This window comes from Vespa velutina, chromosome 7, assembly GCF_912470025.1.
Source record: "Vespa velutina chromosome 7, iVesVel2.1, whole genome shotgun sequence".
Lineage (NCBI taxonomy): Eukaryota > Metazoa > Arthropoda > Insecta > Hymenoptera > Vespidae > Vespa > Vespa velutina.
The window spans coordinates 4,759,984-4,780,027 of NC_062194.1; the positions used below are offsets into that span (position 1 = coordinate 4,759,984).

Here is a 20,044-nt window from a genome sequence, read left to right on the forward strand (position 1 = left end):
AGCTACCAAGTAACATCGTCTCGGCAGCGTCGAGGTAAACGAAGTTAAAAGGGAAAAAGCCATAACGAATTTCGAACGCGAAAGGCAGAGTCGAGATGAACAGAAAAAGAGAGAAAGAGAGAGAGAGAGAGAGAAAGAGAGAGGAAGAGAGAAAAATATAGCATGGTTTTCTCGTTCGAGGAGAAGAGAGAGATAGAAGGCAAACTCCGAAAGCAGAAGCGCAAGTCTATTCGCCTGTCTTTATATAATCTTCAACGAGAAATTACGTTCGACGTCGAGAGCTCCTTTGGTTCTCTCTATCTCGCTAGATTTACATTTCCTCCCGGGCGAGCAGCACCTCCAGCGCTCTGGATCATCTCTTCTTTACCCACACCCACTATCTCGCTCGCTCGCTCACTCACTCACTCACTCACTCTCTCATTTTCTCTCTTTCTTTTTTTTTCTCTCTTTCTTTTTTTTTCTCTCTTTCTCTCTCTCTCTCTCTCTCTCTTTCTCTCTTTCTCTCTTTCTCTTTCTATCTATCTATCTTTTGGCGAGTATCGATGCTACGTCAAAGGATAATATTCTCCTATGATCAAATTAGTTGCTCGGATAATATCGAACGGATTCGATAGTCCGCTCAATGTTCTGCTTCCTATCGATTTCCTGTTCATCTGCTGCATCGTCTGTTATTAATACGAACAAAATCATATATACATATATGTATGAGTTGTAGAAATTGAAACATTCAGACGTATCGATACGATATTTCTGATAATAAATCTGATTGTAAACTTGTTAATACTCATCGATTTGTGAGATCGATAAAAGATAATGATATTAATGATGGTAATAAGTTTAATTTATTAAAAGCACGTAAAACTCCTGGCACTCTCTATTAGAAGTTTAAGTTAAATTTTGTAAAATCGATGGTACATGTATTTATTTTCTAAATGAAAATATGTATTTTTGAAACGAATGCGCCATTACATGCTGCAGAATTGATATATATATATATATATATATATATATGAAGGCTTCTATGAAATACTCGATTTTTCATATTCTGGAAAAAGTATAAAACTTGTTTTTAACGAATATTGTAACGTATATAATTCTGACACGTTACATATAAATTGGAATACCTATGAATAAAGCTTCGTTATTTCAATGCAAAGACGAAATATTAGTTATCAGTTGCAGCTACCGATTGTCAGCAAGACTAGATATTTTGGATACGCATCAACAAGTACAGAAAATGTAAGAGAACATATTATTGTAGTTTACGCTGTTATAACTTTCGAAACAATTCAATTCGTATATATTATATGCATACATACATATATGTATAACTTTCATTAATTAGACGGGTTTATGATTGTACGTAGATACGTATTATTGTACATGTACATATGTACGATAACTACGAATTTCTATTTTAAGTTTATTAATACATTATATGGATTTATTAGAATAGAATTTTAAATGAAAATTCGTACTTATTAATAATTTATTATAAAAGCTTTCTTATATTTATTAATACATACGACCTGCAAAAGTCTTACTATTATTTATTTAGAGTAACTACGACGATTCTAAAATAAATTTTTAAATTGCAACGTACGTTGAAATATAAAGGCAACATCAATTATTTGTTTTTAATGGAATTTCTTTTTAATCCAATGGATCAAGTAAAAGAAGAAAAATAAAAAAGGGAAGAAAGTGAAAGAAGAAAGAAAAAAATCAAACTACATTTGAAACACATTTATATATGTCGTTTGTGAAAGAAGCGGTCAGTCAGTTATATTTAAAACGATACACCCTGTATATATTTCTATGTATCTATATAAATGTATCGTATCTACTCCATTGATCGAACATACGTAAGGATATATATATATATATATATATATGTAGATGATAAGCAATAAAGAGAAAAATCGTATTTTCTTGGAACAGAGGTGAATCCCGATTTACACCATTCTTGTTCTCAACGGTACGTATATCTTTCAACAAGAACTGTTGGATTATTATTATGTGGCCGTGAATATAAGAGATTTCTTTTTTTCTTCTTCTCTTTTTTCATCGAACAAATTTTAGATCCGATAGTGACGTGTGAAATTCGTTCGTAGCCCGCGGGCCAATGCGCTTTATAAAAGGGTAGCTTTGCTTCCACCCTCGATAGTTCGTTATTAAAGAACGTCGCGATGCCTGACAAGATATACGATATATTGTACGACGAAATAAATAAAAAATAAAAAAAGGGTGAGTGTGAGAGAGAAAGAGAGAGAGAGAGAGAGAGAGAGAGAAAGAGAGAGGAAAATCGAAACGTAGAACATCGTTGGTGAGAGTAGATTCTCTTTTTCTTTGTTTCTCTCTCTCTCTCTCTCTCTCTCTCTTTCTCTGTCATTCTTTCTTTTTCTCTCTCTCTCTCTCTCTTTCTCGCGCGCATCGATTCGATACAGAACCGTCGATATTTTTCATGGATTTATTGCCCATTTCGTGTATGTAAATCTGCCGGTACAATTTACCGAAAAGTCGAGTGAGCGAAATAAAAAGGAAAAAAAGGAAAAAGAAAAAGCAAGTAGAAAAAGAGAGAAAGAGAATCGTGTTTCGTCAGCGACATTCGAAATAACTGGAATACTGACAACCAGAATTTTCTCTCACTCTTTTTCTTCATATCGCTTTTTCTCTCTCTCTCTCTCTCTCTCTCTATTTCTCTCTATTTCTCTCTATTTCGATCTATCTATCTATTTTTTTCTTTTCCTCTATTTCCGAGCACATTCCGCAAACTTTTCAAGAGATAAAAAAGTATCGGTCGTATTGCATCCGAATTTCTCCATTGGACTATATCTTTCCTTGGCCCGATTATAAATTAGTAAAACGATAAAAGAAAAATAGAAATAGAGAGAAAAGAGAATGGAGACGATATGGTATTAGGTATCCAGGGTTAGATCGTCCAACGTACATATCAATGAACCAGTGAAAATAAATTTCTAAACTTGGAAGTCTCTTGAGATGTAGCCTGCTTGAAATAATAATATAAAATATCTCTCTCTCTCTCTCTCTCTCTCTCTATTTTCTATCTAAAAGATCTGTTATTTCTTTTCTATTTTCTTCTTCTTAAAACTTTATCGTTCCTTCGACGACACATACCTACCCTATGTATATCTACAGCATGTATATTAACGCGTTAAAATGTTGGAACGGGTAAGTAGAATAGCTCAAGGAAATTCTACTCTTCGAAGAAAGTTCTACTCTACGCTCGTCTCTTTCGTGCATCACTTTAACATCCCTTACTACTTTACCACCACTAGAGTTCCGAGAGAGTCGAATCGCAGGAACGCCTTTTGTGCGTTGAGTTCGACGTAGGAACGAGGAAGGATCAAGGAAATGTAGGAAGACGTGGGAGAGGGGAGGGGGGGGTTACAGGGGAGGGAGGGGATTGAAAAAGGAGTGGGGGGGGTTGACTGTGTTCTCTCGAGCGAACGAATGTAAAATCTGTATCTTCTCCCTTTCTCGTGGCCTAGAAGGGAAAATGTCTCGTGTGCAAGAGAGACAGATAGAGAGAGAGAGAGAGAGAGAGAGAGAGAAAGAAAGAGAAAGAGAGAAGGAGAGAGAGAAAGAGAGAGAGAGAGAGAGAGAGCCTGGAGCTCCGTTTTCCCGCGCGTTATCAGAGTGGAGAGCCTCAAAAGAGCTAATATATCTCGAGGGAGACAATTGGCCCGCGTCGTGGTTCTTCCATCGCGAATGAGAAGATAGGGAGTACCTTCGAAGAATTTTATCCCCTCTGTTCCCGTCTATCTTCCTATATCAAACCAACTTACGGATATAATCATGTAGTTTAATATTTGATGCTGGCCCTAATGAAGAACGATAATAATTTCTTTATTCTTCTTCTTCTTTTTCTTCTTCTTTTTCTTTTTCTTTCTTTTTTTTTTCTGATTATAGGAAGGTGATGTAATTATAAATCTGCATGTGTAATGTACTCTATATAAAGTGGTATGAAGTCAGATAATCATTTTTGTCGATTTACGTTATTTCAATGAAAAAGAAAGAACATTTTTAATATCTACTTTTCTATCGCATTATCACTTGTACCAAGTTTAATTCCTGTCTTGTTGGTTTCTATTCATTTTTTTCTTTTCTTTTTTTTTTTTTTTCTTTTTTCTTTTTTTTATTTATTTGGTACATACTGATTTAATAGGAACAAGAACTTATTCTTTTTCTTTTTTTTTTTTTTTTTTCGTCGTCGTTAAAAAAAGATACACACCCTGACGTATCATTTTGATTAGAAACTTGATAATTATGTTACGAGTAAGTGTGAAATAAAAGAAAGAAGATAAAAACAAAAAAAAAGAAAAAAGAAAAAAGAAAAATAGAAACTGAATAGAGATGAAAAGTTATTGATTGAAAAACGACAATGTTATCCTGGCTCGTAAAATTAAACTATGACACGGATAAACTCGGAAGGAAAGACACGAGCTACTCGTGTAAAAACATGGTAGGATTCAAGGGTCGAAATGGGGGATGGAAGAAACGTGCTTCTACTTCATCTTTCGTCTTGCCGAAGCAGCTCAAGCCGTGGGAGGACAGATCTTGAAGGAACCGATTGGTATAGTCGTGCAATAAAATGTCGGATGGCGTGCCAAGCGACCGACAGATCACCGGGTCTTATTGAAAGGATATTTCATTCGGACGAGTTCCTATCCAGCTTATCCGACGAATTTCTCGCGGGGGCTCTGAAGCAAAAATCCCACTTCTTTCCTTTTCCTCTTCCAAAGGGATAGTACCTTTCTTGCCTTTTGCTTTTCTTCTCGACGAGGAAAAGGAGGAGGAGGAGGAGGAGGAGGAGGAGGAGGAGGAGGTAGGGTAGGAGAAAGAAATAGGAAGAAACACGAACTCGCGACGCTTACATTTGCGATTTTTCGCTTCTTATTTCTAATAAAAAAATCCAATGAAATTTATCCTGATAATTATAATGATAGAATCATATAGAATTTTAACATTCGAATGATATTAATTATAAGTATTTCAAATATATCATATTAACAATGAATAATTTTTATTATATTTCATATTTTTATTATTGTTCGATGTGTATTAAAATTCTATAATAGGTTATTAGGAATTTCCTATAGTTTCAAATTTCGATATATGATCGTATAAAAATTATTGGAAATTTGTTTGTTAAAAGTAATAATTTCGTGGAAAAGAGAATATTTTTCATTTTCGCTTATCTTTATGTATAAAAAAAAAGGAAAAAAAAAAAAAAAAAAAAAAAAAAAGGAAAAAAAAATATCCTCTCGTATGTTACAAAATACTTACTGAGATTCCTGAACTCGTGCCTTGCTATTGCGAATGTACAAAGCACTGGCGACACTGCCAACGACTAGTATCAAAGCACAGGCACAAGTGGCAGCAACATAGAGCGCACCAGCACCATTCACCAAAGGACCAGGCTCCAAACGTACCGACTCGTTACGAGGGGGTGTTTCGACTCCTAAAAAAAATACCACAAATGTTGAGTGTCCTCATAAATTCTTTTTTATCGTAACGTGAAATCGAATCGAATTTCACGAATAGAAAAGATTCGATCTTATAAACGACATATATATGTGGTCGATATTTTTTCTTCTAAAAATATTATTTTAAATAAAATAAAACATACTTTAAACGGTGAAATGGTATGGGACATGATTTTTTCTTATATACGTATATATTTTTATATTTTCAATATTTCAACGATATTAATTACGTGGGAAAATTTTTAATCAATTTTAATTACTTCGATAACAGATATTTGTATTTCCATATGACGTACAATTTCACGTTCACATATTTTTCCATATGATATTTTACAAACGATGTATCTAATTAATAATTTCATTGCTGTTACGATAAGCCCTCATTCCTCATTTATATCCCCAAAATTCGTCATACTACATACGCGCTAGCAAACGATCCTTTTTACACGATCAATGAGTTCTTTCGATTCATTGGCTCGCGCATGCTTCGTTATCAAGTCCAATTTGCTTTCCGATGAATTATCGAATTTAATATTATTATATTTATCGTATTTCTCTGAGATAACGATATCGTCGAAACGAGATTTTAGCATTGCTATAAATTATTCCGGTTTTATATAAATCCATTTACTTTTTTTTTTTTTTTTTTCTTTTTTTTTTCTTTTTTTTCCTTATAGTAATGAGTGTCACGAGAAAAGAGAGAGATAATTCATACAATCGGATTAAAAATAATCATGTCAATTTAAAGAATATATTTTATAACTCATAAAAATATATTATTTCAAATAAGATAGATATTTTTTTATTAGACAATATCACATCGATACAATGTAATTTCGTACGAGGTAATTTAAAAAGTTATTATCTTAGAAAAATTAACTACTTAAGTTCATTTTTTCGATACTTCTTTTTCTTTTTATAGGTCTCTATACCATCCAACGAGAATTAACGACAAACGGAAATTATTAAAGTTATTTTCGCTGGGAGCCGACGTTTTTTTTTTTTTTTTTTTTTTTTTTTTTTTTTATTAAAATAAGCTCGTTGAAATTAACAAAAAAATTTGCGTTTTCTTTGTCACCGACAGGCTTTTATTATCGTCAAATTGAAAGTACGTAGAAGAGCGTTAAAACGTTATTAAATCGATGAAATGCTCTCGACAGGACGTTTTCTCGGCGATCGAACTCGTCGATAGATCCGACGTGTCCCTTCCATCGAGAGAGTCGCGTCGATTTCATCGTAGAAGTAGTTTCCGTTCTCGTCTCCTCTCTCTTTTTCACTTTCCCTTCCTCCTCCCCTCCACCTCCCCCTCCTATCTCTCTCCCTCTCTCTCTCTCTCTTTCATTCTCATTCGTCGATCGATGATACCGTACACCGTCGTACGTATTGTATATGTATATATGTATGATTGTACGTTTATACATTGGACGTATCACGACCCATGTCCATCCGAAGCCAACGGGCTAGCAGCTTCGACGAACCATGGAAAGTACTCAAAGAGATCTCTTTGATCTCATCTCACGAAGCTCGAACAGCCAAACGATGACTTTTTTACCGCGTACAGTCACCATCAAAATTGTCGAACATTCCTAAACGATTTTCTTCTTAATTATTTCATGTGAATTCTTATTCTGTTTGTATATATTTCTTTTCTTTTTTTTTTTTTTTTTTTTCATACTTTATATCTGATCATAATGGCGATTAAAATTAAGATGTAATATATATTGATAAATTTTCCAATAAGTAAAAAAATATCACGTAGGACAGTAAATTCTTTATAACAGATTTATATTATATTATTTTATTTAACAAATATGTATATATATATATATATCTTATTATATATTTTCATGTCTTATTCCATTCATATAAAAAAAATTTTCTCGAAGAAAACGAAAAAGTAATGCCACGCCAAGATTAGTTCCTTGGACGAAAACACGAATCTCTTTGAGAGATGTTTTCCTTTTTATTTTTTTTCTTTTTTTTTTTTTTTTATAAGTTTTGTTTAATGTTCCACCCCTCTGGAGTTAGTCCAAGTTACTTCGTAAATCGAGACCTTTCCGCACCAATGAAGGGAAAAGCAAAAGTCATCCCTTCGCTGTGTATTAGAACAAGTAAATAAGGCAACAGCCTCGAAACCCGTTTGCTAAAGATGAAAAGTTTCGCGTGAAGAAAGAAATGTTCAGAAAAAGGAATAGAAGGAAAAAGAGAGAGAGAGAGAGAGAGAGAGAGAGAAGGGAAAAAGAGAGAAAAAGAAGAAAATTCTACTATCTTCTCTCTACTCGGTGCGAAATAATATCAGAAGCGTGAATTTTTCTCTAAAATCGAACGAGGATGAAATATCTTGAAGAGAGAATGGAAATCACGCGGGAGATGAATGCATAACGAGTGTAATATTATCCTGAAGGTTGTTCGTCATTTTTCGTTCGAAGTGTGCATGAAATTCAGCTATAGATATGAACAAAATATGAAATAGAAAAAGCAATAAAGGAACAGTGTTATCTACCATGTACCTATCATATCGATATATAAACTTGTTTAAGTCATATCCCATTCAAGTCCAATCTAACAATTAAATTAGTATGAATTAGAGTATTAGTATTAATAAACTGAACTACACATTTTTCAATCTTTTATTTTTATATCTTATCAAGTTTAGATCGGCCTGATTTGATTTCATTGAATGAAATGATTTCATTGAATGAAATCAAATCAGGCCGATCTAAATGAAACTATCTAGATATATATATATATATATATATGTTATTCAATTTTCACATTCAAAATTTATGTATCTAATATTACATTGCACTTCAAATATAATATTATAATTTAAAAATATTTTCTTCCAACATTAATAATCTTTTACGAGAAATATGTATTATCGTATTGTAAATAAAAATAAATTGTTATATTTTAAGGATTAAGTGAATAATTAAAATTAAAAATATTGAATTCGTAAAAATCTTTATAGAGATAAGGGAATAATATTTGAAATTTTTCGATGATGCAATTAAACTTTTCAACAAGTTCTCCGTTGCAAATTTCCGAAGGGAAGGAAAAAGTTTTTCAGGTAGAAAATGAAGAATCATTAACGGCTGAGATAGGCCTTTTAGTTCAATTCTAGAATAAAGTGTTATCAGACAGTATCAAACAGACATTAACCGAGATTTAGGATAGCATGAAATGAAGTCCCTTTCGAATTAATTGTATGACCCTTCTACCGAATTGCTATCCAGGACTCGAGCCAAAATCACCGTCCTTTTCGACCACGAATTTAATTCCTACGAGACTCGCACACGAATCTTCTTATTACCAGTTAATATAAGAAGGAAAATCTCTTCCCTCGAATTGTCTCGATCGATCCTTAACCTCGAAGTCTTTTTTCGAAAAAAACACGAGTATAATAAAGGATCTTTGAACTGAATAAAAAAAGAAAAGAAAAAAAAAAAATAAGAAATTCATTTGTAAACTTTTGTAAAAATAATAAAATCGTTTAAATATGATTAACCGTTAATAGAAATAATTCTATTATATTATATATTTAAATATCTATTATATTATATATTTAGATTTGAAGATTAAAACTGAAATTAACATAAAAATTATATATATGAAGAATCATTAATGGCTGAGATAGGCCTTTAGTATAAAAAAAAAAAAAAAAAAAAAAGAAATATATATATATATATATATATTCGTTCTCGAGAAAATAGAAACACACTTTTCTCCCAATTACATGATAAAACTACAAATCTGTACTCGCTCGATCACTACGAAAGAAGAGAAGAACTCATCGAGGGACTCCCAGAATCTTTTTGTCTCTCTTTTTCTCTGTTTCTCTCTCCCTCTTTCTCTCTCACTCTCTAGCTATCTACTTATTTATCTCTTTCTCTTCTATCTCTTTCAGTACGAGACTCGTTTACTTTCGAGTGGTCTCGAGGTTTGAGGTCGGATTGCCGCGGGATATCTTCGATAGCAACGACGCCCGCCCTTCGACCGATCCTTCGTCCCAAGAAGAAAAAAAAAAAAGAAAACGAAGAGGAAGAAGTAGAGAAAGAGGAAAAAGAGGAAGTCGAGATTCTATACTGAAGATCGACAAAGGGGAATATCTTTTTGGCCTGCGCGCGTTATCTCGGAAAAATGGGACAAATATATCGATGAGGTTTCCTCTTCAATTTCTCCCCACTCTTCTATATTTCTTCAAGGCTATCCTCTGACCTCTCTTGATCTTTCTCTCTCTCTCTCTCTCTCTCTCTCTCTCTCTTTTGTTGTCCTTCTCTTTCTCTTTCATTAAATACATCGATCCCCAGAGATCGAATTTTTCAGGGCGGATTGCTTTTCGTTATAACTTTGCTTCTCTCGGTAACTGGATCTGAATCCTTGTTTGTCGACTCTCTCTCTCTCTCTCTCTCTCTCTCCCTCTCACTTTTTCTTAATTTTTTTCCTCTCGCCTTTTCTTATATATCCTTTTTATCGTCTCCTGACTGTACGTCATCCTCCACCATCCTTCAGTCGTTCGATATGTAAACACGTAAACACGTGCACGCTCACATTGCACGTGAATATTTTGCGAATGGTAGAGGAAAAAAAAATTTTGACGACGGAAAAGAAAAAAAGGAAAGAAACGAAAGGGCTGAGAAAGAAAAAGAATAAATAAATAAAAAGGTTAGAAGGAGAAAAGGATAAGGAAAAAAAGAAAAAGGTATAGTATTCGTCGAACTGCAGGCGACGTCTACGATTCGTACCCTTCGATTTTCGTGCCTGCGAAACGACGTTTCATTGACAGCCGAACGGTGAAATTTATGTGTCACGCGTCGAGTTGCATCCATCACCGTACGCGAAACCATTAATTCTTTCGCGAAATATATATCAGCCGTATCGATGGAACAGGAAGAGAGATCGTGCCAGACTCGCGAGTCTTTGCCAGCAGAGATCGACGATCGTACCGGAGTTTGTCGTTTTAAGACTGGCCTATGGGCATAAAGAAAAGTCGTCTAATGACAAATTGCCTCGTATTTCTATTTCCTTTTTTTTTTTTCCTTTTTTTCCTTTAATTTATCGTATTCGATATAATAATATATCTCGTACAATTACTTATAAAATAATTAATAACAATAACGAGTGATCTTATTTTCTTCCGATATAAAAATGATGTTATAATTTATATTACTTTCATTTGAAATTTTATTACACTCGTGAAAAGTGTCATTTAATTTATTAAATGTAACGATTGAAATAATAAATATATTTTTACTCACTCGTTGATCCTTTGACTGTTGTGGGCGCATATATGCGTCCAACGAAGGCCATAGACGTGGCCGCATATATGCGTCCGGCGAAGGCTTCGATTGTTTACTATTGTCCCATGTGTATGTTCGCAGTCAAAGGGTTAAGAGGTGCAATTTATTTGTCAGTATTAATAATTTCTAATATTGCGGAATAAAGCGAATAGAAAAAAAAAAAATCGAAGAAAGAAGAAGAAGAAGAAGAAGAAAATAAAAAAGATAGGGAATAAAAAGGGCTTTCACAAATGAAAAGAAAACTATCGAATTCTTGGGCATATCGATATATATCAAAAATAACAAGAGAATATCGCAAATGGAATAGTCTCACTGGGAAAATGGAATTTTGAGTAGCTCACTCATCCGTGTAACGAGTTTAATCGGCATGGACAAAGCGGGAAAAGCATCGAAGCTGGGCATCGAGTTTGTACGCCTCTACGAGCGTCGGTACGTATGTACGAAATTCTTGTTTGATAAATCATGTATCGCCATTGTCGGTGGCCGCAGGTTACACAAAGGGTCGTAAATCGCACGTATAGAGTTGGAGCGTTTAAAAGGGATCGTTCCTGCATATGTATATGTGTGTATGTATATGTATGTGTATATATATATATATATATATATATATGTCTATAGAAGTTTACTTGTGTATGTGTATGCGAGTGCATGTGTGTATACGTGTATATGGGTGCGTGCATGCACCCGCGCGTGGGACGAGGCACGATGGCGTGTGTTTTTAACGTGACACGTTCGAAATTCCGTAACGAAGGCATTCCGTGAACTCGTCCAACACGCTAATTAAATTCGCGATTACATAAACGAAGTAATTATCGAGTGGCACACGTATACGCTAGAGACAAAGGTACTTCGCGTGAAAGCTCGTCCGTTGTACGCACGAGCCTCGACTCGTTTGCATTTGGAAAATAACGAAAACAATGCGAGAGCAAAAACGAAAATGACAATTTCCCCGACTGGGAAAAATATCGCGACGTTCCGAGAACGATTTTGGTATTATAGTTATAATAATTTTAAGTATAATTTTATACGGTGTCGTACATTATAAATATATATTATAACATATATCGTATAATATATTTATAATATGGTACTACCGATGAAAAGTTTATATAATCGTAATAAAATCGTCTATATTGTTATTATTTAAATTTCATTATCAAAATATATTACCGCAAATATTTTATGAGAATAAATAAAGTAAAATAATGCCTTTAAAAGGACATGTAAATTTTATCAAAATACCATAGACTCTGTGGAAATTTTAGCTTCGCGTGTGTATCGTGCGCGCGTATATATATATATATATATATATTATACTATATTATATTATATTCGAAAACGGTTCTTAATGATCCGACGCACCCTTCAAGCAGATTTTGTTCCTCTTGAAAACCAGTATGGTGTCGTTATACTTGGTCCCAGGAGGTGCGGTGACGTTCAGCCTGAGGGCCAAAGGAATTTCGGCGCTAACGAGACCGGAACAAGGCAGTCTGATCCTGAAGACTTGCAGGACGACGGGAACCTCGCCTTTGGCCGACACGTTCACCCTCGGAGACAGTAAAGCCATCATGCCCGAAGCTGCACCCGCTACTCTCACTACATCGTAATCCAACTCCATAGAATATGGCAACTGAAAGCAAATTTCTTTTTGTGAATAAATAACGTAACGCGAACGTTCTAGTCTTTGAAAAGCGATTAAAGGAAAAAAAAAAAAAAAAAAAAAAAGAAAAGGTTAAGAAAAAAGTGAAAAAGTGTCGTCAAAAAAATCAAGAAATTAGTAATATCGATCGTTATTACATGTAAATTTTGCGTATATTCTTTACCACGGTATACCATTCTTGACAAAACCAAGTAGTCCCTTAATCTAAGATTCATTTTGTTGGATATGCATGCAACGTAAATACGTTACTAGCGAGCACATTACGCGCGAATAGAAATGTAATCGTAGATCGAGCTCATGAATCTATGTATTTACATACATACGTATGTATGGTACGTATCGGAAATGTCGGAATAAGCGATATCGAGCTACTAGACTCGGTTAATGAACATATACTACGTGAAAAATAAACTTTTTACGAATCAACGATTTTATCGAAAATTTACTCGAAGTACGTACATACTACATTCTTTTTTCCTACTACGAGTATATTCCCGCATTAATTTGAACAAGAATGTTTCACGAAAAAAATCACGCTGATTGGTACGTTGACTGTTAATTCTAATCCCCGGTCGAGGACGATCCTTGTGAAATCTTCGAAATAGAAAAGCAACACGTTTTATCCTTTTATCCTTCGATACCCTCTCAACCCATCTCCCTTCTTAAACACCTCCCCCCCGAAAACCACCTCGTTTCATCCCACGTCCCCCCGCCTCCCCACCACCACCCCTCCCTGGGCCACTCGTAACTACAATTTGCTAGAACGTGTGTACGTGTCCGATCTTTAGGAAAAAGGGGGAAGCTCGAGAGGATCGTAAGGAATAGTGTGTTTAGGCACGCCACAAGTTTTACGAGGCAACATAAATAACGTGGTTAGTGCTTCGTGATGCAGTGTCAACGTAACCAAGTCCGTTACTTGTGGGAGTGAGGAGAGCTGCTAGGGAGAAGTGTGGGTGGTTGGCGGGAAAGGGGTAAGCACCCTCGAGACAAACTCGCGCACGAGACCATCGTTATCTGCGTGATCGTCGCACCAGGGGGTAACTCGATGGCGTGACACCTGCCTATCGCATTTACTTGCCATCCCAGGAGATCCCCAACAATCCTCTTAAATTCTTTTTTCATGTATCCCTTTCAATTTTTACTTCGATAATGCTTTGTCTAGTACGAGAATCTTCGGGTCCATCTGATGATAATATATCTATCTTTCTCATATAATACTATGTCTCTCTTTTTCTCTCTCTTTCTTTTTCTCTGTACGTGTACTTTATCAGACGTCAATGAATCGCGAATGTTCTTAGAAATTTTTCAAATGAAAAAAATCGATATTTTTCTTTGCAAAACAAACACCTCACATTTATTTTCGCTATTATCATATCTAATAATCGAAACAAAAACAAAAAAAAAACCATTCCGTGAATATTAATAGAAAAAAAAAGAAAAAAAGAAAAAAACTTTTACCCTATAGAAGAAATTCATTCGTATCATAAAAAGAATTAGATTATTCAAATCTACTCGATACTTCAATGGATCTCAATCCCGTTAATCACTCTAATATATAATAGACGAAGAAGAATATATCTATAGATTCTTGGGATATGTCACGATGACCGAAGTTCTCCTAATGATAAGAAAAAAAAAAAAAAAAGAAAAAAAAATAAAAAGAAAAATAAAATAAATAAAAAGAAAAAAATTAAAAAAGGAAAGAAGTACATTCAGACCGCTTGTAAACGATGAAAAATTCTTTTCTCACTGCACTTACCGATCTCTCCTCCCTTCCTCTTCCTCTTTCTCTCTCTCTCTCTCTTTCTCTCTCTCTCTCTCTCTCTCATCCCTTTTCTATTTTTACGATGCATAAACGCACTGTTCTTGGTTTAGCCGATGATATACGGTTATCGTAGTGAACGATCCGTTTTCGCAAATAAAAGGAAACGGTAAAAAGAAGGATGAATGGTAAAATCGACTGAGTTCGTTGGCTTTGCCGAAATGCAAAGTACGACGTTTTATCCACCACCCCCAATGGCTCCTCGTGCTCTTGAAAATCGCGATTAACTACTCGAGCGGCGAACGAGACGTCCGTTCAATCTCGCGATTACCTCGACATCGAGAATGGAAGAAGAGGAAGAGAAGGAGAAAGAGGAGGAGGAGGAGGGGAAAGAGGATGAGGGGAAAGAGGAGGAGGAGGGGAAAGAGGATGAGGGGAAAGTGGAGGAGGAAGAGGGTAAAAGTCGGAGGTTTAGGGGGTCGAATTTTCGATCCGACTAGTTCGAAGAAAGGATGGGGGAGAGGGCTGGTTTAAGCAGGAACGACGCTATTCGGCTACTCTACAACGATTTCTCAACGCTGCTAGGCGTTTACTTAATATCCACTCTCGGATCCTCATAATAACGTAAAAATGTTTACCTAAGCTGCGTCTGCTTTCGTCTGACCCTCTCGAATTCATTTACTTACATTCTCTCGAAACTTTGTTGAACCTTCCTAACAGTTTTGTCCAGTACGTTCAACGTGTCTTAATGTAATGAATTAATGATATTATTTGGATTAAAAACAATTTGAAAATTTGTTCCTTTTTTTTTTTTTTTTTTGAATATGAAACATTGTCTTGATCATAAACTTTGCGTAATAATAATTTATATAATATGATAATTTATTCGTTATATATATATATATATATATATATATATATATATATGTAAAAGTAATATAATTATCGAATCTTAAATTTTCAGCATTATCATCCGTCTCATTTTTCTTCATTTTAAATGGAAGTTTCCCCCCCGATTCTCTGGCACTATTTCACGTCGAAACAATATCTATTAACTATGAAGATTAACTAGAAAACATTTCTTTTTCTTTTTTATATATGTTGTGTAAAACAATCAATCGTTCAAGAGCACAGAAAAAAAAAAAAAAAAAGAAAAAAGGGAAAAAATTAAGCGAGACGGTGAATATCGGGGTAGATGATTCAGGGTAAAAGAGTAATCGCAGTATCGCCATTGTTATAGTCGATGAAAGGGAAGCCGTATAGTGACGCTCCAGTCTAGTCGAAGCGTGGAAGATAGGAAGGAAACGAGTGTGGCTTTTGAAGTCCCTGAACGACGATTTATCACAAAATTATGCGGACTACTTCGTGTTATTATCCTTGCGCGTTCGAACCGTTGCTTGGCGCCAACCGTACCGAAGCGTTGTCGAAATTTTAAGGGAAACGAGTAGCACAGGATTTATCTCAAAATTATACTTCATACTCTCGATTTGACTTTAGTTTCATTCTCGTGTTATTATTATTTCAATGATACGCTTTGCTCTTTCTCGTTTTACACGTAGATGTAAGATTAAAAATAAAAATGTAAATAAACATTTTGTTATTATAAAAACAATTTCGATTCTCGATTTATTAATAAATCAATTAATTAACGTTGGTTGTGAAAATTTTTCAAAAAAAAAAAAAAAAAAAGAAGAAAAAAGAAAAAGAAAAAAAAAAGGAAATATTTTAATTTAATTTTACAAATTCATTTTTAAATTTACGCAGAAAAAAATTACAAAACAATTACGTTCATGTATATCGTCAATGTTTCTATGTACATGTACCTGTCTCGTTAAAAAAAAAAAAAAAAAAAAAAAAAAAAAAAAATAAATAAATAAATGAAGAAAGAAAAAAGAAAAAAAAGAACTCGCTAAACATGAATTAAAAAACGAGAATCACGGTTAGCGTGTTCTTATCTAAAGTTCGACCTTCTCCATTTTCCTTTATCTTTCTCGCAATAACGAAATACCACCGATCCTTTTTCCTACTAGTACAACCGTATCGGAGTTTAAAGTTACATGCTTACGATGAGATGTTGTCGATTGCTATGGAGGTTTCCTGGTACCCTTTCTACCATATCCAATCCCGTTCAGCTGGACATCTCATATATATATATATATATATATATCGGGTGCACTAGAAATTAAAGGAAAGTCTTTGACGAAAACGAGAAGGGCAAAAACACTTTCATCGTTCCTAACATTCCTGCCTTTCTTTCCCGATTCATAGGAAAAGCGAAACTCGGTCGATTGAAAGAAGATACGTCGAAACTGGAATTTTCTTTATCTCTCTTTCCCTTTCCTACTAAAGCAGTGCAATGAACATGCCGATCGTCTTTGTTCCCTTACTTACACACACACACACACACACATATATATATATAGTATATATATGTAGACCAAGATCGTCGAAGAAGAAATTTTCTTTCTTCTTTGTTCCACTTCGTACCTAATTCTTTAATATATATAAGTATTTTATTGTTTCTTTATGAAAAAAAAATATTAAAAAATTGAACCAGGTAGAATCGGTTATTTTTTTGGTATGGGTTATTTTTTTTGTTACCACTGTTGTTAATTTGTGCTCGACCGATATATATATATATATATATATTAAGTAAGCGAGTTATTATAAATTAAGACCTTTCTTTTTTTTTTCTTTTGTTTTCTTTTTTTTTAAGAAAAGGGCGATTTAAAGAAGTTTGAGAATCACTGTTTGAATATATTTTCACATACGTAAATACATTCATTTTCTCTCTCTCTCTCTCTCTCTCTCTCTCTCTCTCTCTCTTCCTTTTCTTTTCATTTTACATTCATGCAAGTATACAAGTGATAAGATTATATGCTTTAAAACGAATAGAAATAAATATCGTAAAATGAAAATCTTCGTGGGGTCATCAATCATCGCTGCCTAAGGCTTAGTAAAACCATTTCTGAGCACTCGTGTCTATCGCGTTTTCCCAAGGAGATCGTCTTATCACGAAAACGTCTTAACGCGAGCGTGATCGTAGCTCATAAGGCTGACGAAAGAAACCCATACTGTTTCGAGAAAAGAGGAATTATTTCTAAGAAGAAAAGAAAACTAGATTTTATTACGCGATTTAACTGAGAAAAAAGAAAAAAAAAAAAAAAAAAGAAAGAAGAAAAAACAGAAAAAATAAATCTTTCGAATTAATATTCATTTCGATAAGAGCTATTTGAATATGAAAATAAATAATCCTATTCTACATTCGAAAGTAATGTGAAACTTCATTTTTTGTTTTTTGTTTGTTTCTTCTTTTTTTTTCTTTTCTTTTCTTTTTTGTATGAGTATAAAAGAATCAATTACTTTATTAATACAGAAGAAATAAATAAAGAAATTTAACTGTGTATATTTATTGATAGACACTTTAAATAGACTATTTTATGTATATGTATTATACAATATATATCTGCAAATATTAATATAAATTATAATTAATAAATGTAGACATTAAAATTGTACATAAGTATAAATATAAATACAAATAATAGTTAATTTCAATCTTAATAATAAAAAAAATTTTTTTTTTTTTTCTTCTCATTGCATATCCTTATATATTAAAGGTAAATCAAAATGTCGATAATCCGATAGATTCGCGTACATTTTTTTCCTCTTTTTGATACTTCTTTCGAATCATGCAAAGATCTTAGGCTCTCGTCAGATTTCAACTGATCGATCGAAGACGTTATCGCTTTCCAGTCGAATAGACGACAGAGTGTCACCATGGTCCTAACGCTTTTCCACCATGTTTCCGCCTGTCTGTATGACCCGTTCGAAGCTCGATAGGACAATACCCGGAAGGGAGAGAAAGTTCTCAGTCAGCGTCGAATAGGAGAAATCGGAGCAACGCCGACAGATAGCTAACCGAGAGCTGGACCAAAGCGACAGGCTGGTTATCGCGAATTGGATCGCTAGTTCTCTGTGGCTTTGCAATAACGTTACTACGATTCATTCTCCGAGAATGGATCTAGAACTTTCGTTTCAAAGATTTCCCTGAACAAACGTTTCAGATTAAGAAATATATTGAACTTAAAATTATATCATTTATCATTAAAATAACATAAATGTTTTTAAACAAATCAACAGTTTTTTATTTTTTTTTTTTTTTTTATTCGTCGTATCAGAAAGTATACGCTAAATGTATATACACGTGATATAAAAATTAAAAAAAAAAAAAAAAAAAAAAAAAAAGAAAAAAAAATAAAGAAAAAAAAGAAAGAAAAGATAAAATAAAATCGAATACTTGGTATGTGATATATTGATTTCGAAAAAAAAAAAAGATTGCGATAGAATTATAGTCTCTTTTCTTTTTATCTGTTTTGTTCCTACTTTTTTTTCCCCCCCTTTCTTTTTTTGCTTTAACTATTACAAAACTACAAAGAATACGGGTATACAGTCTCTAACTTCTAGATTTGGAATAGTAAATTAATTCTAAGGTTACTTCAGCCTCAACAAATATGTGAAGAGTGTCCTTGAACATTGGAATCTACGACACTTGCCTGATGGGCTTTGAGAGAGGTTTCTGAGAGTAAAAGCAAAGACGAGGATAGAGCTAGATAGGGACAGAGAGAGAGAGAGAGAGAGAGAGAGAGAGAGAGAGAGAGAGAGAGACAGAGTATGTGTTGTGCAAAGGACAGTAAATCATCTAGATGCATATGTATGGAAGCGTAGAGACATGAAGAGGGAGAGAGATAGACAAGTCTAAACAGAAACGTAGATGAGGCTAGGTGAGCTGAGACTTAGCATACACATGCGCGTTTGCTTTCACTCTCTCTCTCTCTCTCTCTCTTTCTCCTTCTATCTTTCTATCTCTATCTCTCTCGATGTAGGCTTTGCCTGAAGCCTAGAGGGTATATCGCGTTAACACCGAGGGTAGAAACAACTCTTACGCGACCCTCTCCGGTTCTCTCACAGTCCGTGAAGTACAGTCGAGCTAATAATTAGAACCACGCTCGTTAAATTGTCGTTCCCTCTTGTATATGTCCCTCTCTTTCTCTTTCTCTCTCTACCTCTTTGTCTCATTCTCTCTCTCTCTCTCTCTCTCTTTCTCTCTCTTTTTTTCTCTCTCTCTCTCTCTGTCTTTTTCTCTTTCCCTTTTTCCTTTTAAACGTCGGGCATTGTCCTCAAATATGACATCGCTATTATACGTACGAATGACTATACGTACTCTTTACCAATTTTACAACACCTCCTTTTAACCCTCGACTAAACGTTTAAATATAATGTTGAAGTTATGCTCTTCTATCGAGATCGTTCGAAATGGTCCATTCCATATATTTTCACGTATTTCAACGTCTGAGCGACGGGAAGCTTTATTGAATTATTCAATTATACGTGGCCATACTTCTCGAACGATATTGTATTAACGACGATAATGGAATGCCGTTTGATCCGTCTAACGTTCAAGAAGATAATAAATTATTATTAAAGGGTTGAACGCAGAAATTTTCTCTCGGCCGAAGAAGGATTGAGGATCTCCCTCTTTCTCGAATCTATTTGCTTACGACGACGTAACGACGACGATGAACGCGATGAAAGGGGTTAGAAAACGAAGTGGGGTGAAAGATATTCGTTATAGTAAAAAAGAAAGAAGGGAAGGGGGCAGGGGGCGGTAGGGTGATAGCAAGAAAGGGTGTGTGAGAGAGAGAAAGAGAGAGAGAGAGTATGAGAGTGAGGAGAGAGTACAAAAAGATGGTTCCCCATTAATTCATCTTCATCGCGGAAGTAACGTTAAGTCGTTCCAACGTAAACGTCATCC

At 34.4% G+C, this 20,044-nt stretch overlaps 1 protein-coding gene across 7 annotated transcripts in view; it reads right to left on the reverse strand.

Annotated features, from left to right (window-relative positions):
• Positions 1-20,044, reverse strand: part of LOC124950364 (tyrosine-protein kinase Drl-like) — an 82,162-nt gene that overhangs the window by 13,903 nt on the left and 48,215 nt on the right. For all 7 annotated transcript variants that reach the window (XR_007101338.1, XM_047496938.1, XM_047496939.1 and 4 more), the window contains 2 exons: positions 12,170-12,437; positions 5,308-5,482 (listed from right to left, as the gene is read on the reverse strand). Coding sequence is in view for 6 of the 7 variants with exons in the window: in XM_047496938.1 (XP_047352894.1) it covers positions 5,308-5,482; positions 12,170-12,437 (443 nt within the window). In the remaining variant the exon portion in view is untranslated. The remainder of the gene's footprint in view (positions 1-5,307; positions 5,483-12,169; positions 12,438-20,044) is intronic.